The sequence below is a fragment of the Scophthalmus maximus genome, chromosome 3 (assembly GCF_022379125.1).
Source record: "Scophthalmus maximus strain ysfricsl-2021 chromosome 3, ASM2237912v1, whole genome shotgun sequence".
NCBI lineage: Eukaryota > Metazoa > Chordata > Actinopteri > Pleuronectiformes > Scophthalmidae > Scophthalmus > Scophthalmus maximus.
This window is the reverse complement of record NC_061517.1, coordinates 4,642,501-4,668,021: the sequence shown is the minus strand read 5'-3', so window position 1 is coordinate 4,668,021 and position 25,521 is coordinate 4,642,501. Positions and strand designations below refer to the sequence as shown.

The window sequence follows — 25,521 nt, the reverse complement described above, 5'->3', positions numbered from 1 at the left end:
GCTGACATTCGTGACTTTGACTCATATCAGCTTCACATTTGTGCTAAAATGGATTATGGATAAATCTAGCAAATCTGCAGTTGATTTATCAAGTCACATGCTAAATATTTGTTGGCTGCAGCTTCTCAAATGTAAAGATGTCCTGCTCTTTATTAGTTTGAATTGAATATCTTTATATTTTTTAAGCCATTTTAAAGACATGACACTTTGAATTTTTTGATATTTGTAGACTAGAGGATTGATCTCAACATTTAAATCTATAAATCCGCAGCGGAGAGTTTCCCTCCCTGCTCCTCACCGGGGTCTTTGAGCTCCTTGCAGACAACGTTGTGCATGAGGAGGGGCTGGCGGATGACTTTGACTTTCTCCACTCTCTTTACTGGCTTGGTAATTAGCAGCAGGTCGGTGAACAGGAAACAGTAGACGTCCATCTGCATCGGGGGGGGGGGGGGGGGGGGGGGGAAGAAATGGACACAACATGTCAGGCACTGACGGTGAACACGTGGGATGTTTCATAGGTCAACCAGTCTATAAGTGAAATGGGCTTGTGACTGGAGTGAACGTGAGAAACCAGGAGTGCGCTCAAAGACAAGAGCGGTCATGTGACTGTCCTTACCCGACTGTCTTTGCCCTCCTTCATCCTCAGCGCTCCCTCGAGGTGCAGCTGGCGAGTCTCCTCCGGCGAGATGCCCCTCATGGGAGCCATGAGGTCGAAGCGGTTGTGCTCCTTGAGGATCTGAAAGGGGGGAAGAGACGAAAGCATGAGGCCGGATCTGGCGTCGGAGGTCCACGTCGGGGGAAGACGCTCCGCCAAGGGGTTGCCCCGCGGGAACCCTCCTCTCACCTTCTCCACCTCCTCGCTGCTGCCCTCGACGGCCTCGTACGAGTCCACGCGGGCGGAGATGGTGGCGAGCTTCTGCCGCTCCTGCCGCTGTCGCATCTGGGAGTCCACGCTGTTGATGAAGCCCTCCACGGTGGCCACCTTGTGGAGGGAGAGGCGCAGCGTCACATTCAAGTTCGGACCGCAGTACAACGGGCGGCCGGGGGGGGAAAAACATATGAAACGGATCGATCGACGCCCTCACCATGTTGTTGACGATGTCGCGGGCCGACGGCTCGTCCGTCTTCTTGAGAATGCTCTTCAGTAGGAGCGGGTACTTGGTGAGTCTCTGGTGGGGCTTCGCCAACATGTCGGCCAACTTCAGACGGTTGCACTGCTTGTGCGTCTCTCCCCACTGAGACGAGCCAAACAAAGAGAGGAAATCAAAACATTGAGTGAGCCAGAAATAAATACAAAAAAAAAAGAAAAACTAACAAAGCAGGGTTTACGGTACAGGCTGTACTCTTGGGGCGCTTTCACAGCTACCTGGTTCGGTCCGGGCCGAAACTGAACCACGGTTCGGTTCGTTAGCGGTTTGAAAACTATTTTTTTGGATGGTTCAGACCAATTGCAGGAGGTTGCGGCAGCAGGCCGTCGTAGGAGAAGGCTGAAAGGAAACGGGAAAAGGCCGCCCGCCGAATTCTCAACACGCCGACGTCAGACACACGGCCGTCTACTAACCAAACAAGGACAAGTGCAGTGAAACGCAGCCCATGTTGGTGATGCCGACAGGAAGCAGGACGGTCATGTTGAGTCCTTCGGTGAAACCAAAACGAATCGGATCAAACGTGTACAACAATGTAGCAAAAAGAGTAGCGTGAAAACGCCCTTAGATGATGACTCGATGGAGAGAGAGAGAGAGAGAGAGAGAGAGGGCGGAGAGAACTGACCGTGACGTAGGTCCTGAAGAGCTCGTTGTCCCTGAGAAGTGTGCGCATGTACTCCATGCAGGCCTCCTCCTCCATGCAGTACCGGATGTAGGGCTGGAACCTGGAGCCAAACTGAACACACACACACACACACACACACACACACACACACACACACACACACACACACACACACACACACACACACACACACACACACACACACACACACACACACACACACACACACACACACACACACACACACACACACACGGACGTGCATCAGAGATATTGCTGCATCAACATGAGCGATGTTGATGTCCACGTCTGCCTCAGTGACGCGAAGGAGTTCAACGGTGAGAAATACAGAGAAAAGAACGAGGAGAAAGACGGTCGAGCTCTAAACTGTGAATCTACTTTTGTCGGATTCACGTACAGATTCAGACTAACTGATAATCAGACTAACTGACTCTTTATGTCAGAATCAGAGAATGTGAAACCAGATTTACGGTCTTTTCATCGAGGACCGGAATGGAAATAAGTCTTTACTGCATCATCCTGGACATTTTCTGGGGGTTTTATAATTTATTATACTTAGAATTTAAATACTAATAATACCTTTTTCTTTGTACACTCCATTTTAATTGCTAAACCAACTGCAATTAATACTTTGCCTTTTGAGCATTTTATCTACAATGTCCAACACATCTTACAAACCAGGGTATAGTCAAGGATTATGGATTGTAGATTTCACTTAAAAAAAACCTACAGAAGCCTTACTAATAAGTTATTAAAAGTAGCCTGGAGTGTTAACCAACAAGACCAGAAACTAATCTGCAGTGGGTCGCGGCCTCTCGATAACCCCGCTCGCTGTTCAGCTTAATTATTCACAGTCCAAAAAAGACACCGTCAACTGACCGTCCTGAAGCCGTGCTGGAGCTCGGTGGGGTCGAGCAAAGCCCGGGCCTGCCTGGCCTTGTCCAGCACCGGCAGCATGACCTGGTTCCACAGGGACGTGTGGAGGCGCACCAGCTCCTGGATGTTGCTGAACATCTTGGCGGGCTCCACCTCCGTCAGCAGGCCGCTCTCCTGCAGGTTCAGCAGCCCGCACAGGAACAGCTGCGGCGGGAGAAACGACGACAACAAACAATTAGAACCTCTGACGTGTTTCGGCCTCAACAAGGAGAGAGATGCGCCTTCGAAAACTTTAGGTTATCGCGACTCACGTCGTAAAGATTACACGTTCTCGTCCCTTTTTAAAGACCTAAACCACAGGTTCATTGTGTGTTTATCTCAGCGCAACAGCCAGTTCATCTTATGCAACAGTCAGGACTTGTGTCGGTATGTGATCTTTGAGCCGGGCTTCCAGGCTTTCCAGGGCCCCCACCTCCCTTGGGCCCTGGGTGGTCTGTCCCCTTTCTCCCCCCAGTGCTACGCCCGTGTGTGTGTGTGTGTGTGTGTGTGTGTGTGTGTGTGTGTGTGTGTGTGTGTGTGTGAGTGTGTGAGTGTCGGCGGACTGTGCAGCGCTCGTCTTCACACTCACATCAGTGATGACCCCCAGTTTCTTTATGTAGGTTGCCTCCGTGTGCAGCAGCTCCCATATTGCCTCCTGCTGGTGGAACTGTCGCCTCGTCAATGTCTGTACAAATACACAAACGAAAAAACAAACACACACGTTAATAATTATATTAATAAATATATTTGTGATTACAATTTTACAATCCTGATTTTCTTGTTCCTGTTCCAAGCAAACTGAAATCCAGCTTGAATGGGCTTCACGGATCTACACTGTAAGACACTTATTATTATTAACAACTTGCACAAATTGCTTTTATATATATATTTTATGTTTTTATATATATATTTTTTTGGTATCCTTATTTTTTTCTTCACTACGTTCGTTCCAATCACATGTTCCTTTCTTGTATTCCCGTGACAACAACTAACTAAGCTTCCGGACGCCTACATTTCCCTCGGGATCAATAAACATCTATATGATTATATCTAGGATTTGTTGTCATGCGTGAAAATCGCTGATCGGTGACATTGAGCTTTTCAGAAATTAAAGTTTACTATTAAACATCTTGGAGTTTCTCGCCAGGTGACATCGCATGAAGTTATTTTTGTAACAAGATAAGTCTAACTTATACTTGGGATTTAATTTCTTTCATTATTTTTAAGTTTCTAAGTTTGATTTTTGAAAAACACTTCACAACATTGTTTGTAAAAGTGCTAAAAGAAGGTCATTATTGTCGTTATAGCTTTGTCATATATAGTTATACTCGTATAAACACAGATACACAAAGACACGTGCTCACAAAAACCTGAATAACTTGCTGGCAGCGTTGCGATATGTTCCTGTACTTCCCGTCCGTACGTGGCTTACGCAACTAAACCATCAGGTGTCAATGTGCAGTACGAGGAGCCGCGGAGCAGCTGAGCGGACGCATCGCTCCGTCCACCTCTCCCGATGTGTCATGTCCACGTTAACAGGTGGGAGCCTGAGACGGCGTGTGACGGGAGTTACCGTGTACCGCAGGAATGTGCGGCTCGCGACGTCAGTGCTGAGATAAGGGTGATTTGTAACCATCCTTCTGGGAAAGTGTGGCGGAGATGAATGATAAGGAAGTAAGAGCCAGGTGGAAGCAGAATGTAAGTTTGAATGTTGGTAATGAGAGTGAAGAAACTGTATCAGAGGGAGGAGGCGGTTGAGGGGGATGTACAGTCAGGTCTGGAAAATATTTGCAAAATGTCACAATTTTTGTATTTTTTTTTTTTTCTCCTCTGTACACGCAACAAGTGATTGGAAATGAAACGGAGATGCGATTGAAGTGTAGACGTTTAGCTTTAACATGAGGGGGAAATATTGCATTTGCCTTTTCGGAATTACAGCCATTTTTACGCGTCGTCCCTTTCACAATGGATGGAGGAATTGAAAGTCGACACTTCTAAATGCTTAATTTCATGTGGTTGCGCACAGAGGCGAAATTTTGGCAATTTGTGTCCCTGTCCAAAAACTTATGGACCTGACTGTATTTTTATTTGCGCTGAAATGGCTCAACCTCCTTCCTGACATCAATCATTTTCATACAGTCCCTAGGTTGCTACTGCTCTGTATATAGTATTTATATACCTTTGGTGTTTTTTATTTAATGTAATTTTTTTATTAAATTTTGTACATACCAACCCTTCTTTTGTAAATTTCTTATATATGCTTCTGTCCACTTTGCTGCTGTAATGCCCGAATTTCCCCATCGAGGGACGACTAAAGGTATATCTTATCTTATTATCAAATTCCTCTGAAGCTCCAGACAGCCATACATTATTATTCTCATCTAAGGCATTTTTCATTGGATCTTTAGCGCGTGGGGGTGTGTTCGATCTGCGCGCGTCGTACCTCCGAGGTGTCCAGCAGCGACTGCCAGCTGTCCTCCAGGGCCAGGTCGGTCTCCTCCTCCTCCTCCTCCCAGGAGTCCTGGTGGAAGGAGAGCTGCCGCGGCACCTTGGGCTGCCCGAACAGCGTGTAGGAGTGGAGCTTGCTCTGGAGCTGCTCCAGACGGTCCACCTCCTGCGATGGGACCACAGCGATTAACACACACGAGCACCCAATTTGGCCCCGAAACAAGGTGAACAGCGTGACAGTGACGCGGGCGAGACGAGGGAGACGGTGTCCACCGTCACCGCGTCTTTTTTTCTGTGGCGGTTAAGACGAGTCCCGTGCATTAGCATATAAACCCTGCTGGCGCCTTCGCCCCCCCTCACATCCAACAGTGGCTGCCATTCAGGCCTTTGTTCAAGCCGGCAGCCCTGATGTAGTTATGAAAATGAGCTTTGTGTATTGAGACCATTGTAACAATAGAGGGCGGGGGGGGGGGGGGGGGGGGGGGGGGGGGGGGGGGGGGGCAGAGCTACAGCGTGGAGGAGAAAGACGGGCCTTTGATTTCATTTTTTCATGAAACCTTTCGGAAAAGTTCCCTGTTAATTAACAGTGGAAAAAAACTGGACAAAAGCTTTGATCTGAGGCCACGTGCACATTGTAATTTTTTTTGGAAAACTCGTAGTACGGACGGGCAAAAATCAGAGACGCTTTGGAAACAGTGACGCAGTCCCTTCCTGGTTGGTTCTTATCGGTGCTGCCGGCGGTGAAGGCAAAACTTTGTTAACACTTACTGTTCCACCCCGTCCTCGTTCCAAGGAGGAAGAAAAAATCCCTGCGCTTTCTTTTTACTTATCTTTAAGTGAGCGACCGTCTGCAGAGGAGACAATCTGCCTCCTGTTTACTCCGGTCGCGTGATGTGAGTTTGCACGTGCGTAAGTATCGGCGGGCATAGAAAAAAACGCTAGGGAGCTAATACGCTCGTCTGGACGCAGTAGCTTGGATGAAGCCTGAGAGTTTTCAGTGTTTGTGCTCTTCAAAGTTAAGTGACAGGAGGCGATTGGCGGCCCGGAGGCCCAGGTCCCGGCGGAGGATCTCTGGCCCCGGCGGGGTTAAAGGGAACACGCGGGGGTGAATAGAGATGAGCGCAGCACTGACAGGTGACTGACAGATACTGTCTCCGTCTGACATCTGCTACTGTGCAGGATGGGATGTCGACCTCGGGAGGGGGGGGACACGCACAATGGGAGCGTATGTGTGGGAGTGACTCGGCACAATGAGGGTTGATTATTATTGTTGAAATCCTCTGCTAGAGAAGTGAAAAAGGGAAGGTCGGACACACGCTCATTCACTTTTGTGTTAATTTGTGACCTTTAAGGTGAAAGAGGGAGGATTGTTATTTTTTTTAACTTCTGGAAAGAGCCAGGAGACGAGCGCCGCCGCCCCCCCCCCCCCATTTCCAAGTCTTTACGCTAAACCACCCTAAGAGTGGTGTCGATCTTCTCGTCAAACAAATTATCTTTTCCTTTTGCGCTCCGTTTGAGAGCAAGCCGAGTGGTTTTTTATTTAATCAAGGGAAATGATGGATGGAACCGGAGCGAGCGCACGAAGCCCTTTATTCCTCCAGCTCGTCATTTCCAGGAGGGAAAAAAAAAGCCTGCGAGCCAACGAGTCGGGAGACTTTGAGGGGGGAAATGACCTCACCGGGCACTCGGGGGACGTGACCTCCTGACCTCCTCCCGCCGAAGCCCGCTACTGTTTTGTTTTAGTTTTTTTAGTTTTTTTGGACAAAGCCCTGAGAACGTGAACCACTATGTGACTGAAAACCGCGACGCCGCGTCCCGTCCGATGGGCGTTACCTTGCCGAAGGGCCCCGCTCCGGCGCCGGAGCTGAAGAAGCCACTGAAGCGGCTGGCGGCGCGGTTCTTCCAGCTGTCGGGCCCGGCCCCGGGCAGCGAGCCACCGATCTGCCCCAGAGTATCCGGGGTTGGAATATTCGTCTCCCCCAGGAACTCGGTCATGTTCTTCCTGCGCCGCGCCTGACCCTGAGACGACAGACGAGCAGAGAGAGGGAGAGAGAGAGAGAAAAAGTTAGTGTGCCATAAAGGAAAACAATGAGGGGACACGAATCAGAAAATGAAAGAAGGCAGACGTTGAGCCGGGGTGGGGGGGATACAAAAAGTTTCCAGTTTGACGGATGGAAAGAGACAATGAGGCAGAGGGAGAAATGCACAGGGACAGGATAAACAGGAAATCAGAGGGGAATTCTTTTTGCGACGGATGACATCAGCGGGAGCGTTAAAGCTGTCCTAATGCTCAGACACAAACAGGAGAGGGAAGCACTGGCACTTCCTCGCGCTGAATGCTCATTACATCACAAGGAGCGGGCGGGAGGTTGTTCCATAAGAACACACGGACCCCCCCCCCCCCCCCCCATCCCTCTCTCCCATTGTTACCCTGTCAGCGGGCCCTGCTGTGCGGCCTCACTCGTGAAATCTCTGTCCACTTTACGAGCGGCCGCAGAGCAAACAAACAGAACCTGGAGGAAGCGGTTGTTTTCGCCGTTGGTGTCAGTCGTGAGGAATCTGCTGCCGCGGGGAGGTTGGCGAGGGTCAGGGCCACTGATGGCAATGACGACGACCCCCCCCCTCTCTCCCTGTCTCCCTTTCAAACACAGCAACAAGGAATTTACATTCCAGGACACTGACACTGTTCCTGAAACTGACCGGCCATTCCAACAAAATTCTTCTACTGATAACCCCCCGCACACAAACACACAAACACACACACACACACACACACACACACACACACACACACACACACACACAACGCAATCAAAACACTTCTGCAAAAAACTCGACATGGCGACATCGCTTGAGCGTATATTTGTCCCGATTCCGCGCGGCCTCCTCGGGGGCCACACAAAGGGCTTAACACGACTTTTTAAAAATCACAGTCAGCTGCGCCGCCCAAGACCTGTCCAATTTGGTTCACCTCTTGAAATCATAATTCCTTTTCCATTTTACTGAAAGCGACCTCTCATACTTCACGATGAACTTAACTTTTTACAGTTCTGCTGCCACGGACACTCGGGTACAACCTCCACCAATCGGAGGGCCCAGCTCGGCGGACTCCGCACATGCACACACAGAAGGGCTGTTTACGCAGCTTTGTGTGAGTAGCTCAAACAGGACTGCGAAAGAGGAGTGCGAAAGGCCCCGCGAGGGCAGGACACGCGGCCTCTCGCCCGTCCCGCGGAGGCGGACTGCAGGGAGCTTTGCCGAGGACGTGCACCGGAGCCGACAGAAGCAAACGACCTCGATGACAACCACAGATAAAGACTTTGTCAAAATATACAGACTGCGGCGCGTATGTGTGGCTGAAAGCTTGAAAAAAAAAAAAAGAAGAAGAAGAAGAAGAAGAAAAATGAAATGTAAATATTATGAATAGCTCTCGGCAAATTGTTCTCGCAAAATACACACACACACAGGCTCCCATTTTAGTCCCCGAAGCTTTGTAGATCCACTTAAGTGGAGTAAAAAGACCCCCCCCCCCACACCCAAAACCCCCCATGTGGCCTATACACAGTTGCATAACGTGACAGTGAATCCGAGTGGGGGGTCCCTGCAAGTCTTTCAGTCCCGTCATCTTCTACCAAAGAGGAGAGTGACCTCACTTGCAGATGAACTACAGAGGGATGGGGACGAGGTTACAGAGTTCCTTCTTTTTTCTCTAGTGCGAATATCTGGCCCGAAAGTCCGTGCACAGACAGAAGAGGGTTTGGACCCTGTGACACCGAGCGCCGCGCTGGGTTTCTTCGCCTCGAGACATTTAGAAATCAAAGACAGAAGTCACACGTTGATTCCACATATCAGACCAAACACACGCGGAGAAAAAACAAAGCCAGGAAGTTGTGACTAGTTTGCCACCACATTAACAGTGCTCACCATCGAAGCCAGAGGCATGTCAAAAGTAACAAAAACCATCCTAATCCTTCAAATAGACTCATGGATCGCAGCCCATTCCGGAGCCAGCCGTTGCCGCCGCCGCCGCCGCTCTCTCTCTCTCTCAACCTCTCGCCTCCCCTCTCTCTGTCGCTCTCTCCGCGGGGGCCACCGTGACAAAAAAAGACACACATCCACGCCGTCCTCACCGTCCCGGGACGTACGATGGCTGGACAAGTCCGAGAAGAGGCCGAGTGACAAACTCGACGCAAAGATCGAGAGGGAGCCCAAAAGTGATGAACTCGGAGTCTTGAGAAGTCGCGCCCCCCCCCCCCCCCCCTGCGTTCCAGCCGACGGGGTCCGGTGTCCCGCCGTGTCCGAACCGCCGCGGCTTCCTCGGGAAGGTTGTCTGTGTCCAGTGGTGGAACCTTCTCACTGAGGCGCCCAGTCGCTTGCTGGCATTTCACACAGGCACCGACCTGAAGTCATAGCAACCAGGAGGATCCTGCCTCATTGTGTTGGGCAGGAAAGGGGAGGCGGGGCCAGCGGCCAGTATTTTGTGGGGGGTGGAGTCTGGGTGACAGCTTGCAGGGAAGCTCCCTGGTTTTTTGAAGCGCTCACATCCTGGCGCTTGTGGAGATCCAAACTGGAACACACACAAGAGTTCTGCTCTTTCACCTTTGATTAATCTCCATCTCTTTTCTTTTTCCCATCGGTGGCATGATTAGCTCCCACACTTTCACGCAGCGACCCTCCTCCCCCCCCCACACGAAATGAGAGCCAGAGAATTAAGGAGCGACTGCAAAAGACCCTCGATGGAGCTCCTGGCTCTTCACTCTTGTTTGGAGGTCGCTCCATTATTGCCCATGTTATCTCCCAATCGCTGGTGTTTGACCCGAACAATGCTTTGCTACTTGGCCCAAAACAAGGAAAAGAAATGCCCCGATAATGGCCAAAACGGGAAATTCCCTTTGTCTACTTGCTTGTTGCAGCACATTCAATAGGCCGGTTATGCCCAGGAGATAAGCACCAGCACAGGCACAGGCACACCACCTCCTCCTCCCCCTCCTCTTCCTCCCCCTCCTCTTCCTCCTCCTCCCCCTCCTCCTCCTCCAGCGGTAACGTCCGAGAAACATTTGCGTAAAAACCAAAACTGAAAACTGATCTGAATCCACTGCGATGACAGATTCATCGCTGGGCCTGTGGAATCCCCAGCTTTTTTTGAAATGTGCACATCCGCGTGACGACGAGGGGGGGAGAGCAGATGAAATGAAAACTTACTGTCGCCGAAACCTTCTCGTGATTGAAGCTTGTCATGTTTTCCCGCACTAATCATGTTTACAAGGTTTCCCCCTCGCGCCCTCCTGTGTAAACCCGTCAGTCAGGACGGAGTGCGGCGGGAATCCCGAGCTCCCATATTGTCGGGAAGCCGCTCGGATGTGGGAACCTGCGGCCTGTGCGGCGGGGGCCGGTGGTGGTGTGTGTGTGTGTGGGGGGCGGGGGGGCGGCGGATGGTGATATCAGGGGCCCTGTGTTTCGCTCAAGGCCTTATCTTATCACGGAGGTTTGTGGTATTAACCTTGGCCCTGGAAAGGAGAAAATCTTTAAGCGGGTAGAGATTGTATTAAAATAAGCGGCGACAAAGGAGGCAGCATCGTTGCACCACCACCACCTCCACCACCAACCCCCACCCGCCTCTCTCTGCCCCACTGCTACTGGCTCTATGTTAGTCGACTGATAACGACTCCCCTTGATCAGGTAGGTTGATTAACGATGGGAAAACAGCGTGACACTGACCTTCCTGAAAGGCCCCCCCCCACACACACACACACACACACACACACACACACTCAAACAGCACACACATTCACATACGTCACGCATGCATAACAAGGAAATAGAAACTAAAAGAAAACCCCCCGCTGGTCAGCAAGCGGCGCCTGTTTCAAGGTCTACAGCGGCCGCGGCCCTGACGACCAACGCAGCTTCGCACGGGCCTCCAGCCCGAGGTGAGACAGGGGAGTTTTCAAAACTTGATCACGCACGCGCACACACACACACACACACACACACACACACACACACACACACACACACACACACACACACACACACACACACACTTTGACTCTTTGGTGTTTCCAGCCGAGCAGATGAGATTAATTCAAAACAAAAACTAATGGTTGAATCAAGCTTAAAACGTCAAAGGCCGACGATTACTTTTCTCGGTTGATGAATCTGTCGATTATTTTCTCAATCAACCCGATTCAGTGTTTCTCGTATTAAAATGTCGGGTGTGTGGTTCTCAGATATTCCCAAAACCCAAAGACAATTTATCAGCTAATAATGAAATACTAACACATCAACGAATCCCAAGTCCATGAAGGTTATAATGTTCAGGTTTTTGTTTGAAACCGTTTTAGAAAGATGCCCATTCAACTTTATGATCATTTTGCAGCGGCGTTTCAATATTGAGTTTCCCGATTGATAAAAAATGGGCTGGAAAAAATAATAATACAAAGATGTAATTTAACAGCATCACAAACTGCAGCTGCCAAAATGAGCATAGAGTTGAACTGAACCAGAACTGTTGTATTAGATTACAGATTATATTCAGTTTACCACCAGACATCCAATCCTTACGCTTGGGAAGCTGGGACCAACAAGCGTTTACCGTTTCTTCATTAAAAAGAATTATTATAACAATGAAAACAAAAGGAACAGTTGTTTTTTTTTCAGAATGTATTATAACCATGTACAGCGTAGACAAATATTGCCTCAGCCAGCGGAGGCATCATCCGTCTCGGCGATGAGGATGCAGACTGTCGCGTCAGCGGCAGACGTCTCACCTGACAGTCACCCGGTGTCCGTCTCGAGTCGGGAGGAGGCGACTCGGGAATCTCCACGTGCAGCAGGTCCCAGCTGTGCCAGGTGGAGAGACGACCGAATCGAACCATTGTCCACAAAAATAAACAGAACGAGGGGGGGGGGGGGGGGAAACCTCCAAACCTCAGATTTAAAAAAAACAATGTTGACTAATCAAAAAGTCCATTTCCAGAAAAACAAATCACAGTCCAGACTGAAGCATTGCAGCTGCTGAGTCGGATCCCGCAGAGACTCTGAACTGCAGGCCAACGTTCACACACACACACACAACAATCTTAAAGGTGTGTGTGTGTTCACCCTGCAGTAATCTCCACCTTAAGGCATTAGGGGAAGTTCTTTGTCTTCCCAGCACACACACACACATACACACACACACACACACACACACCTTCAGCCTGCTGAGCTTGTAGCTCCTCCCACGGCATGAGGGGAATAAATAACAAGTCTACTAGCATCTGATATAATTATCTTGGTAAGCAAGTGTGCTACCAACACGAGCGGTCCAAATTCTGCTACACACACACACACAGACACACACACACAGACACACACACACACAGACAGACAGACAGACAGACAGACAGACAGACAGACAGACACACAGACACACAGACAGACAGACAGACAGACAGACAGACAGACAGACACGCGCGGACTGGGTGAACTGGATTGAGGCTATGCATGTAAAGCGTAAAATATGAGTCAAATCAAAATCGACATGCTCCCGAAAGAGAGCGATTATGAAAACATAATATGATAAAAGTTAACGCTGCGACTACTTCCTATTGATTACCAAGTGAACTGTTGATTTTGTTTTGCGTGCCGTCTCATGAGACGTCATTCGACCCGACGACTAATCCAATGAACATCTGCAGCTCTAACTCACTACACTTTGCACACGACGTGCTGATGTACGAGCGCAACGTACGTCGTGCGTTGCTTCATGACTCGCGTGTCAATCTCATCAATACGCTATTTTTCCGTCAGATCAGATAAAGGTTTTCTGACATTAGTTACTTTATCGCCCGGCTCGGAACAGATCATGTCCCGGGGAGAGGGATTCACACCTTATCAGGTCAATCACCGATACTTCTCACTCCATTAACAAACTATACCGACTGTCTCCCACAGTATGTGACGCTGCGTGTTTCTGTTTAGTTCTTCCGATCCGACGCCGCGCCAATTCCGCCATTGTCATTCGAAGCGGCCGCGTGTTAATTCGACAGTTGTCCCCATTGTGGCCAGTGAGAGGGAAAGGCCCCGATGGGGAGGAAAAGTGGGGCCGTGGGGACGTGACGGCCCGTCACAGAGACTCCACACGCCGCAGACATCAGCTGCATTAATGGCAGGTGGAGATGTGCGACCCTCGTGTGAAAGAAGAGGGGTTAACTAACGACAAATGCTGCTTGCACCACGGCAGCACACTGAGGGTATTGTGTGTGTGTGTGTGGGGCGAACTCAAGCCACATACAAATGGGCTGCTGTCAGCTGGGCTCAGTATGCAGACGACCGCCGTCTCATCTCGTCTTGAGATGTGGGCTCTCGCGTGTCACCGGTCAGCTGTCTCTCCCGAGCGCTGAGCCCCTCGTCTGCATTATGAAACAACACTCATCTTACCTCTGTGGCGTCTATTGCATAACAAGCCCCTCCATCCCCGAGGCGATGCCAGCAAGTCCCCGCGTTCTCTATTCATTTGTGTTCGTTTTCGTCGTCGGTTCATCTGCGTTTTTTTGGGGTCAATCAATTGAATCAAATCCTCGCTTGTGTGTTGAACTTGCTGTATTCCACTGCGCCATGGCAACCGACGGACGCGTGTTACGTAAAAACCTGAGCGGGAGCGAGGATCAATGTACAGACACGGGGCGGTAGCTGGAAGTCACGAGGTGCCAGACGGTTGCATTATCTTTATGGGAGTGAAAAAAAAGACTGTAAAGAGATGGCCTAGGTTTCTCTTCTCGGGAAAGCGAGAGTGTGAAAGTGCGCGTGTCCACAAAAAAGTGGCCGCGGTTCAGGCACAGACGCGTCAGTGCGTGGTTGTTTGCGTTACCCCCACAATTGACTGAGAACACCCTGAGCTCTGACCCCCCGGGGGGCATTATCGCTGTCAACTTGCCAAACCAGTCATATTGGTCGCAGCCACTACAGTAAACAAGAGTGGAAGCTGAGGCCCGTGACGCAAACCCACACGTCTGTGTTTGAGTTTAGTCAAGTTATGTAACTGCACTTGGTAAAAATAACCCACACGATTCCTGCACGGAGGCTTTTAAGTTGAACTTGTCCTAGTTCAGTATGCATCAAAGGTGACCTGATACTGTTAAGGGTGTAAGAAGGAAAGATGCCCTTTTTGCCGTGCGAGGCAAGCGGCGCTTTATGGGAACAATCAGCGGCGTTGGAATGCCGCGTCTGACCAATCGGAGAGCTCGGCCGAGGGCTCCCCGTCGTAAAATAATCAATCGGGATCATCAAAGCCTCCCTGCAGCCTATCACCCGCCGCCGGCCGGAGGCTGTAAATCGCAAACGCGCGCGCAACAATGACAAACTTGAAATGCCCCCGGTTCAAACAAAAGAGTGACTCTACGCAGAGAGGACAGAGGCCGGCTGCCTTTCCTCCGACGCCTGGCACGAGCCACTGCGATGCCAGGAGCCACTGCGATGCCAGGAGCCACTGCGATGCCAGGAGCCACGAATCCGGTCTCCGCCGGGCAAAGATCTAGACTTCGTTGAGCGAAAAAAAACCAACAACTTGATTCCATAACAAAAAAGCAGACACGCAGGGTTCCTAATGGTGAGAGCCAAAGCTGCTGCCATAGCAACTCGGCGCCCACATGTCAAAGCAGAGCTGCGGTTCGCCACACTGCGTTTCTTATTAAATATGGACGGAGACCAGAGCAGATCACAAGGCTTCTGCTGTCGAGTCTGTTGAAGTACAGACTCGGAGGAGCTTGGGTTCCACTCTACTTCACACTAGGGTCGGACATTTGAATTATTATTAAGTAAGTACTGTGAAAAACATATGCATTTAACATTTCACTCGATATTTTTTGTCCACTACTTTACATTTCAGAGGGAAACACAGTCTTTCATTCTCCTATATTTGTCTAACAGCTTCAAAAAGGACAGATTCATACGCTCTGATGCTCAGTTCCATCATACCTCGGACCTTCGGAAGTCGGGGTTGTCGTTATTTACAATCTCGGGAACCTGGAATTGCAACTGGAATGCCCCGATCGGAGGAACTTCACCACCCCGACTTCCGAGCTCGGAAGTCCCGAGCTATAATGGAACTATAATGAACTGTTTGAACAATAAGGATCAAAATCACTGCAGCAGAACCCGACATTCTCTCAATTCCACACATTCGTCTTCGTGAAAACGCGGTGCCTACATTACCCACAGTGCAACGCGGCTGCCCACAGGTCCGTCAGGTTGATTCAGGTTTGACACTGAAACAAACATCCCCGCCTTGACGGAGGAAATAATTACAATGAGCTCAAGCGAACAACAGGGATTAACTTTCACACCGGTCCATCGCTAATAATAATAAAATGACGTAACACACGCGTGGTGGACATTTTGTGTCTATTGGCTACTTTGTACTTTTTGAGTTTTAAGTATATATGGTGACAACTGGAAGAGCGAGTTCTTTTGGTGAATGTGAAGAGTTTTCTGACCATGTTCACATTTTGGAATCCGGAATCAATAAAACCGACTTCACTTGAAATAATACTTTTTTTACACAATGGTGTCACATCATCACTCAAATATGGGATCTGAAAACTACTTCTTCCTCTGATGAGTCATGTTCGTATACAGCCGCACGGTGCCAGATCTCACCGGAGCATCACAAACGGCACATCACTGCCCCCCGGAGGACGGAAGTGGAGCTGCTGTCGTCACTCTGACGCCACATTCACAGTCACAGTCCAATGCGCAGACGAGTCGTTACCCGCAGTAACCACTGACACGACGATGACTGCAACACATCAACCGCCGCGTTTAATGTCTCGAAAAGGGGAGCCCACCTGCGTATATAGCAGGAAATTCTCTGTAACATTCACAGCGAGCGAGTGTTGGAAAAAGTACAGACCCCGATTTTCCGGACATTGTTCATGTCTGAACAAAGATTAAGAGACAAAAAAAAAATGATCACAGACACTTTTGATACGTCCCGTGTTTTCTCCAACTGCTCCTGTTGGCACTCGCGCTTAATCGATGACGACACGATAATGATTCAGTTCTGAGCCACCGTGAAACATCTGGCATCAGTTGCACAACGGCGACGGAACAGCTGCTCACGTGAACGTTACACTGTGCAGAGCAGAAAAGAAAAATCACCAGTCGTCACGCCGGAAAGGGAATGTTGCTAGGCAACCGCTCTGCTCGGCTCCTCTTCCCCCGACAGCGCTGCTAGGAAGGGGAAGTCTAGAATATGAAATATGCAACTGCTGAATTGTGTTGTGCCGCAAAATTGATTTTGTAAAAAGGATTATTTGGTTCATTTATCAACAGAACATGCAACGATCCTCACATTTTCCTCAAATAAGTGGGGAATACCAGTAGAGCTGCAACAGTTAATCGATTAGTCATCGACTACTAAATCGATCGGCAACTATTTCGACAATCGATTCATCGGTTCAAATTCTCTGATTTCAGCTTCTTAAATGTGAATATTTTCTGGTTTTCTTTGCTCCTCTGTGACAGTTGACTGAACATCTTGGGTGTGTGGACAAAACAAAACATCGTCTGGGAGTTTTTTGGGAAACACGGACCAAACAACTAATGGATCAATCGAGAACATGATGAAAATAATCGTTGGTTGCAGCCCTAAATACCAGATTCACCGACAAGTGAAATCAATCCTCAGTTGCAGCCCTGGTGCCAAAGCATGGTCACTTGATTCATCATGCTCATAAAGACACTGGATTCCACAGTTTTTACACGCCACCACACGAACCTGACGACTGCCGGGCCTTCATTTGCCTTTCAAAGCTTTGGCAGCCGAGCGGATTTGGGATCCTTGCGGGCCTCCGTCCAGTAAGAAAACAGCCACTTCCTGTGGCAGGCAGGAAGCGCTGGAGTGGCACAGTGCGTTCCCGACTGAGCTCACCCTCACAGGACACTCCGGGGCCTCGGTTTGGCAGCACTAGGGGGCCGGCGGCGTGCACGTACACGAGCGAGAGCACAAGGAGACAGGCCGATGTGGAAATCCCCCCCAAAAAAAACAACAAATAAAAGATAACCACTCCCAGGTTTGTGCAGGACAGATAACAGCGGTAACAGCAGGTAATGAGGTCACGGTGGGATTTTACGGCGAGATACCGCACTAGCCCCGAGGCGTCATGGGACCGGAGGACGAGGAGGTGAAGTTATGGAAAACAGTGAAGGGTGTGGCAGAGCAGCACGAGTCACAGGGTGCGTCTGTGTGCGGATGAGTCTGAGAGACAGTGTTGTTCTTTTTTCCCATGTTACGAGCCGGAGCGCCACGCGATCCCGGTCGGGCCCGGACGTTCACTCACCAGCAGGTCGACGCTCTCCTTGCGTCCCAGAGATCCGTGCTCCGCCCGCTCGCTGCCCGGCGTGAGGATGTAGGGGCTCTGACCCCCCGAGGGCTTCATGTTGGGCAGGCTCAGTGACTTCATGTCCTTCACGCCCTGCTCCACCTTCAGCTCGTCGCCCGGTCGAGCTGGAGAACGGAGGAAAAAGAAAGGGAGAGAGTGGGTTCGGTTCAGCCGTCTGGGGAAAGAGGAATCCGGCAAAACTGAAAACTTGCAGCACGGTCGTCGAATGCATTATTATCTTTTAGGAGGCCAAGTTTTTTTTCTTGAACCTGCACTGATTTTTTGTTGTTGTTGCTAATTTGAAGCAGAAATATTTAGTTGATATTGCTCTTGGTAAGAAAACAGTTTCCTATTTGCAAATCAAACAGACATGAATGAACATCACTATTAGCTCAGAGCTTCTATTAAAATCTTTTTAATGCAATATATTTTCTTCTTCCCGATACCAGACACTCATCTGTCTGGATTTCTGGCTCCGTTCGGCTCCTTGGTGCGCGTCCAGTCGGACCGTTCTCTGATGTTGAACTTCAGACACATTGTTTTTTTTTCTGCCGCATCGCTCGGTCTGCGCTGATAGATCAAGTGCAGCGGCTCTTTGAACGTCCGTGCCAGGCACTCACCATATTTTGTGCCTCTAAACAAGAACATTTACACAGAAATACATTTTGCATACGCGGCGGACACATGAAATTGAATCTCATTTTGCCTGCATGTAAATGTAATCTCCCGTCCCACAATAGGTCTTGTCCCAATAAAGGTAAGTTTAAATCTCATTTAAAATCCTGCTCAGATATTTTTTTCTCTGTGTCTTTTATGGCACCTTTCTTTTCATCAATAGGTATATTTATTTTTTCCTTTGCCGTGTTTGTAAAAACCAAAAGAAATCTGACTTGGCTGGACGTCTTACCTTTGACCTTGAGGTAGTGTCCTCCAAAGCGGTAGGCCTCGAAGTTGAGGGACAGCGGCGTGTTGGACTGGTCCAGGAACAGGTCGACCCGCGACAGCTCGATGCCGTTCCTCTCGAACACCGGCCCAAGAACCTCCCTGGCGACACGAGACAGGGAACATGAAAGCACGCGGTGTCAAAAAAAAGAGAGAAAAGAATCTCTTAGATATTATTCTATCACTACATTTGAAGCGGCCATTCCCTCCGTCTCCTCTCACCTCAGCGTTTTCTTTTTCATCGCAGGCACGATCTCTGTGTTTATGTCCACGTTGAGATCAAACTTGAGGCTGAAGCACTCCTTACTGGGGTCCTGCAGGAAGGGGGGAGGGGGGGGGGGGCAGACACAGTTGTTAGTTTACTCAGGTGGGGCTGCGGCTCCGTCGGCCGGCCTGTATGTGAGCTCTCAGCAGATCCACAGGGGGGCTCCTTCTCACCGCGCTGCCTGGCTCCGACGGAGAGCAGCGCCGCCAGATACCACCGCGTTACATCATGGCTGCAGAGGATAATGGTGGCTGCTCTTTTTTTAATATTGCACAACCGCCTTCTGCACGTGTCATGCAGCCTTTTTGTGAAATAACCCTGAGTCACACAATAGGCGACAAATACACCCCCCCCCGCCTCCTTCCAGAAATCTTATAAAGTTAAGCAAGGAGCAGAAATGAAAGTGTGGATTCATGTGTGGGGACTTTTTTGTGTTGCACACTGCAGCAGCCCACGTGTGTGTGTGTGTGTGTGTGTGTGTGTGTGTGTGTGTGTGTGTGTGTGTGTGTGTGTGTGTGGTTGACTGCTTACATCGGTGTGTCGCCTCCGTGGCTTCTTCTTCACCAGCTTCAGCCCCCCGGTTTTACGCTCCCTGCAAAACAGTCACACACACACACACACATCGCCGTCTTAATCATCATCATCGTCATCATATCTTTACCACATGACAGCTGTTTCTGACGCGAGAGGACAAGACGTGAACGCCAGCGTGACGTCGTTCGAGGGGTTACCGACCCGCGGTCGTTGCTCCCCTCGTCCTCTTCCTCCAGGTCGAAGGGGGGGCTGGTGCGTGGGGGACAGGAGCGCGTGGACACGTTCCGAGCCAGGATGGAGGCTATAGGTTAAGAAGAGACAACACGGTCATTTCCTTCTGCTGGACATCGCCGACGGTAAACTTTAATATCAAAAAGAGCTCAAATAGGGGGGGGGGGGATTATTTTTGAAGTTTGAATATTTATTTACTGTATGTGTGCTGCTATTTTTGTAACTTAAGCTGGAAATTCCACAAACTTTTAATGCTGCAAATTTGCCAAAATTTAGATTAAAAAATATATAGATTCAAATAAACAGTATACACCATCACGGACTCTATCATCGGTAGAACGATATTTAAAATGTTCATGGTGAGATCTGTTAATAATCCGGAGCAACCAGGACGGCGCTGTTGTTCGTGCCGCGGGTTTAACACAGCTAAATTTAATCTGCCTCCATTGTTCTGGGGGTGGAGGCAGAAAGGATGATGTGATGGATATAATATCTCACATCTCGTGCTGTGCCCACCGACGGCTGTTACTGCCAGTCAGGGAAACAGTCGACCCGGGATTAAGAATGATGTCACCACCCGGCTACAGCCGTGAAAAATGACGACGGGCAAATAGCTGGGAAGAAAAACGGTGATAAGTCTATTTGTCCAATTAATAAAAAAAAGAAAAGAAAATCAGCTCGCATGAATATGATATCACTGAAAGAATGAAGTAAAACGAGATGGCACTTCACTCAGATTATTTGACCACAGCAGAACATTCATTTGGATGAACTAACCCTTTAAATAAGAGTAATGACTGAGTAACGATTACACATAGCACAAAAAGTCCAACTGTGAACTCCCATCAAAACACATGGCAGATGATGAGGGTGTTTTGCCTTATTTAGACACAACGATAAAAAAAAAAACTCACTGCTCCTGCTATTTACACAGTGCACGTCATGTGATGAGGCAACGCGCATGACATCATCGCCGTCAAGAGGAGGAACACCAAGTACAGACACACCAAACGCCACAGACCCACCTTGAGGCTGTAAGTCGAAGCGGGGGTGCCGGTCAAAGTGCATGTTGTCTGTGTTCTCCGAGTGGTAGCGCGAGTCACATGACTCGCACAGATGCAGGGGGCTCTTGCTGTTCAGGTCTTGGCAGTCCGGGTGGTGGCAAACCTGGGGACGCGGGAGAGACAAACGGAAAAAGGGGGACAGGGGACAAGTCAGATGTCAACACAACTCGAGAACTCAAAGTCCCTGCGTTGAAAAAAAACATCTTTTTAAAGACCGGGCCGAAGTGAAAAGGGTAAAACCGTCGCACACATTGAGAGTAAACAGCTCCCCGCCTCACTATTGTTTCTGAGCACAGAGGCTGCCACGGGGCATTCCTGTGGTCCCCCACCATCTGTCCCCCCCCCCACCCCTCTGTGGCAGGACAACTAATTGACTTAAGAGTCCGTTTTTCACCTCATGTGCCCACACGGGAACAGCTTACCCCTTACGTAATCCAAAAGCGTATATCCCAGGAGGTTGACGACGGAGAAACCGACCACAGGCCGGCGACCGCGGGGGACGTCCCGGCCGCAGAGCTCCCAGAAGCCCCGGAGCCGGACAAGCAGAAGGATGCAGGATTAGGGATCTCTCTCTGTCTCGGGCCAGACAGATCCGACCTCACCACCACCACCAATCCCCCCCCCCCCCGCAACTCTCTTCCGCTCACCTCAGCAAACGGGCCGGGAGGCACTGGGGGGGGGGGGGGCCGGGGGTCTTCTACATCTCTTCCCTCGCCGCCACCCCACACCCCAAGCTCAGGAAGCGAGGTTGTATGGGGAGATACAATGGAGGTCGCACTAATGTACTTCCTGTGATTGTTCCTGTACTCGGCGAGCTACAGAGTCTAGCTTTCTTGTAAACACAACAACTAGAGATGTGCAAGGAGTGCACCGCATGCTCCTACATGCGCAATCCGGTGACTCAGATCTTAATTCAAATGACCCCTCTTCCCCCCCCCGCCCCCGGTACGCTACCATCGTTCTCTGCAGGCGGGAGCCGGGGTCGCTGGAAGTGGGCTCCGTATCCTCCATGCCGGCGGGCCAATAAACGTCCGACTCGCCAGCCGGTTGACCTGCTAACTTGGCTCTGCGACGGGCCGCGCCGCCTTATTAATCCACTCCTCTCAATGTCTAGCCAGGTATAATCGCAGATTTTAAGGAGCAGGTCGCAGGTCGCAGGGCCGGGAGGAGGACAGAAGGGAGGAGGGAGGCGGGGGGGGGGGGGCGGGATAAGGTTAAGGGAGGGCGAGGAGTCCCAGTAAAGATATAAACCCAACGGCAGGAAGGAAAGAAAAAAAAAAAAAGGCCATCCAGAAGCTTTTCAGAAGTACAAAGCCCCCCTAATCTCGCAGCCTAATTGGTGCCTGTGCTCCGTCAGAGCCATCTGACGGTCCTGCGGAGATTAAACAGCCCCACTCCGAGCTCCGCCAGCCAGGGTCTTCTCCTCCCTTCCTCGCGTACACCCGGGGGTCAACCATACCCAGGGCGGACTCCCGGGCAGGGAGGGGTTTTTAAATAGAAAGAGACCGGGAGGCGAGAAGAGTCAGCGTGATGTGAGCTCCGAGGCTACACAGAATAAAGAGGGTGGGCCTTGTTGACTGTGGCGAGCATGACATAATCTCCCCCAATAATCACAGTGGGGTTAAAGGATAGATCCAGTTTTATTACAACTTGGGCCTTATAGCTTTGTCTATTATTTCTGTATGTTGCGGCAATCCGATCCCCGGATGGGACCGTAGTGGAAGAAACTGTTTACAGGCAGCTCTTCCTCAGTCCCTGTGTGAAACGCTCTAGTGTGAAGCAAAATAGTGGGTATCGGAGAAGAAAAAAAAAAGAAAAAGGGAGTATTTCACGGCGGATGACGTTGGGACAAGCTGCAGGAACAGAGGAGAGAAGTGTCCCGCCTCTGACCGCATCACTGACCTCGACTCACGGAGACGGCTCCGTGGCGGAGGCACGCAAAGTCGCGGAAACCCGACACAACGTCACCGACGTACGCAAGTCTACGTCAAACGCATGCGCGCAAGCATTTTTGGCGTGGCAGGGTTAAATACCCCATCGCACACGGGTGGCATGTCCCCCCCCCCCCCCCCCCCCCCGGGAGGTGAGGAGACGGTCGGACGGGCCAGAGAAATGCAAGCAAACAAGATGCCATTTTTAGACAATGGCCCAGATGGGCAGGCCTCCGTCGCTGCCCCAGTCGGGGCGTTCACATTCCTACAGCAGCAGGAAGTATCTGACGCTTAACCCAAGAGAAACAAGTGCATCTTATGATGACGACGAGCGTCCGTGAGTGGACCAGAAAGAAAACCAAACGGGGGGGGGGGGGGGGGGGGGGGGAGATTTCCATCTAACAGATCCGTGTTCCAGCTCAGGATACGTGCTGTACATTCCTATCGACGGGAGGAATGGTTGACACTTGGGTGCGAGGGCGACCCGGCCTTCGTCATCCGGGCCTTTTTCTGAAATCTGGATCTGGATCGGTTTTCCCCTAACGCAGCACGAGGCCGTCGCGCAAAGGGGAAGCCGACTGTGAGGAGGAGGAGGAGGAGGAGGAGGAGGTGACGGTGCGGGACAGCTGACGGGAAGCCAATGCATGCCGCTGTGTATACTGGGAGTTTTATGAATGTGTGCGAGACAGACAACATGTGTCATGTGAGCGCGTGTCGCGTGTGTCGTCCCCCCCCCGCCCCCCCGCATGCCTGCTCTCGGATCTGCCTGGATTAGTGGAGAGGTTCGGGGGAGCATGAGCGACTGTAAATGAAACATTGCACACACACACACACACACACACACACACACACACACACACACACACACACACACACACACACACACACACACACACACACACACACACACACACACACACACACACACACACACACACACACACACACACACACACACGGACAGACTAACGAACGCAGACATGCCCATTCCGAGGCTGCATCATCAAACAGCAACGCCGGTCGCTCAGCTGCATGAAGCCGTTCTTGTTTGAAGGAAGATGACTGGAGTCCTCTGAGGTGAATCAGGATTATTACCTCAACGCTTAATCCTCCAAACACTGGCACGCAACAAAAGAAGGCTATACCAACACACATTCTGCACCCAGCAGCAAACGATGAGAGTTTGATCTTATTCAAAAGCTCAAGAAAGACTATTTCACACAGCTGATGCTGGAGACGTTTAGACTGTGGCAACAAGTCATATTAAGCCACGATTCAAATGTCAGGAGCATGATTTGTAATGAAAGATGGGACTGGCCGCCTGGCAGCTCAATTCGCCTGCAATTTCCTCGCCGCGATCACAATATCGCCTCCCGAGCACGAGTCTAAATAAGGTCGGACGGCTTGACACATCCTTTTCGCAAATCTGCGGCCGATCGGCCTTGGTGTATGGAATTAATATGACGCACCGAGGGGAAAGGCCGCGGATAAATTCAAATCCAGATTACGGAGCCGACTCATTGTGATACGAGACCCATCCGTCACCGGGGCTGCTGCGGGAGAATCTGCTCTGTTAAGGCTCTTACTGGTTTTGCAAAAGCCAAAACTTACACTGGATGAAACTTCCCGACAGAGTCCACCCCCCCCCCCCCTCCCACCCTCCCGGAACAGCTTGTCCTGCCAGAGCACACCTAGACGCTTATGCAACAGCATGTATCACCGGCCGTGTGTTTGCATCAGGTCGAGGAGTTAAGGAGAGGGTACGTGAGCCGCCCCCGGGCTACGGTTTCTCTCACGACACGTGACGGTGTATATCTTCAGAGTACAGGGCTTCACGTACAGGACGTTGATAAGGATATCGTCGGACCTCTCATTCCTCATCTAATCCTATTGAGTTCTCAACATTTGCACATTGCCACAGTTGTGACAAGGACATGGATCTGTAAAACACCTTTTGGCAATAATCGTCCAAAGTTTACTGGTTTCAAGTTCAACAACGGCCTTGAAAATTAGACGAAGACAAAATATGAAATACCGATTAACGGTATGTGATACATTTAAGAGTTCATTTGCTCCAAGCACTTGGTCTAGATGCACATCCATCAACTGATAAGATAAACGCAGACATAAGGGTTAAGGGTTAAGGTAATTTGACATACATTTTCCAGACCCGACAGGTTACTCTTCATTTTTCTCAGTCTTTTCGATTGTAAAAAACATAAAAGAAAATAAAGTGTAACATTTGAAAGCGCTTCACATTAAGTGTCAATCGCTCCTTTGTGTCACTTTGTTTTTTTGTTTTTTTACGGAGCGAGAAAGGCACCGCACTCAAACAGCAGACAAGCCACACTAAAGGGGAGATTTATTCTTTATTGGGAAGTGTGTTCAAACATCTTTTTTTAGTTTTTACAAGAGAAAAGACTTTGAGGATAAGAAGTAAGTGGTTGGTTTGGCAGAAGAAGCAGCGTAACGTCGACTTCCCTGAGCTTTTCTATGGGAACCAACTGGCACCGTCATCACACGTGAACATTAAATATCAATAAGCTAGAGTGGATATAATCCGCCACCAGTAACTGAAAAGCAACAGCCAGCGAAGGGCTTAAAAATGAGAAGCTGCTATTTTTTATATTTTGCTCTTTGCTACTTAAAAACAGAGGAATGGAGATAAAAGGTTGGAGGAGAGATCAGAGTGAGAGTTAACGAATGCAGGTATTCTGCCCAACGAGAACTGGATTCACAACAGAGACGGTCAACAGAACCTAACCCCGAAGATGGATGAATTTATTGTCAACGCAAGACCATGACCGGACAAGGAGATGTGAATAATAACAGAATGTTTACTGTGAAGAGAGTGTATCAGACTGTAAGTATGTGTGGGCATGTGTGTGTGTGTGTGTGTGTCTCTGTGTGTGTGTGTCTCTGTGTGTGGAGGGGCGGGGTTGGGTTCAGGAAGCTGAGGTTAATGTGCAACACTTACAGTAAATCCACTGCATCTCACAGAAAAACATATTGCAGAAATAATAATAATAATAATA

General features: G+C 49.9%; 1 protein-coding gene across 6 annotated transcripts in view; it reads right to left on the bottom strand.

The window, feature by feature from the left end:
• plekhg5b (pleckstrin homology domain containing, family G (with RhoGef domain) member 5b) overlaps window positions 1-25,521 on the bottom strand; it is a 69,299-nt gene that overhangs the window by 3,849 nt on the left and 39,929 nt on the right. For 5 of the 6 annotated variants that reach the window (XM_035644384.2, XM_035644385.2, XM_035644388.2 and 2 more), the window contains 15 exons: window positions 20,517-20,658; window positions 19,462-19,561; window positions 19,258-19,318; window positions 18,684-18,775; window positions 18,427-18,563; window positions 17,478-17,644; window positions 6,988-7,173; window positions 5,150-5,320; window positions 3,296-3,391; window positions 2,671-2,871; window positions 1,771-1,881; window positions 1,086-1,235; window positions 845-982; window positions 617-736; window positions 299-431 (listed from right to left, as the gene is read on the bottom strand). In XM_035644384.2, coding sequence (XP_035500277.2) covers window positions 299-431; window positions 617-736; window positions 845-982; window positions 1,086-1,235; window positions 1,771-1,881; window positions 2,671-2,871; window positions 3,296-3,391; window positions 5,150-5,320; window positions 6,988-7,173; window positions 17,478-17,644; window positions 18,427-18,563; window positions 18,684-18,775; window positions 19,258-19,318; window positions 19,462-19,561; window positions 20,517-20,658 — 2,005 coding nt within the window. Of the gene's footprint in view, window positions 1-298; window positions 432-616; window positions 737-844; window positions 983-1,085; window positions 1,236-1,770; window positions 1,882-2,670; window positions 2,872-3,295; window positions 3,392-5,149; window positions 5,321-6,987; window positions 7,174-17,477; window positions 17,645-18,426; window positions 18,564-18,683; window positions 18,776-19,257; window positions 19,319-19,461; window positions 19,562-20,516; window positions 20,659-20,977; window positions 21,092-25,521 lie in introns of those variants that run through there. The other variant, XM_035644389.2, reaches the window with a different exon arrangement.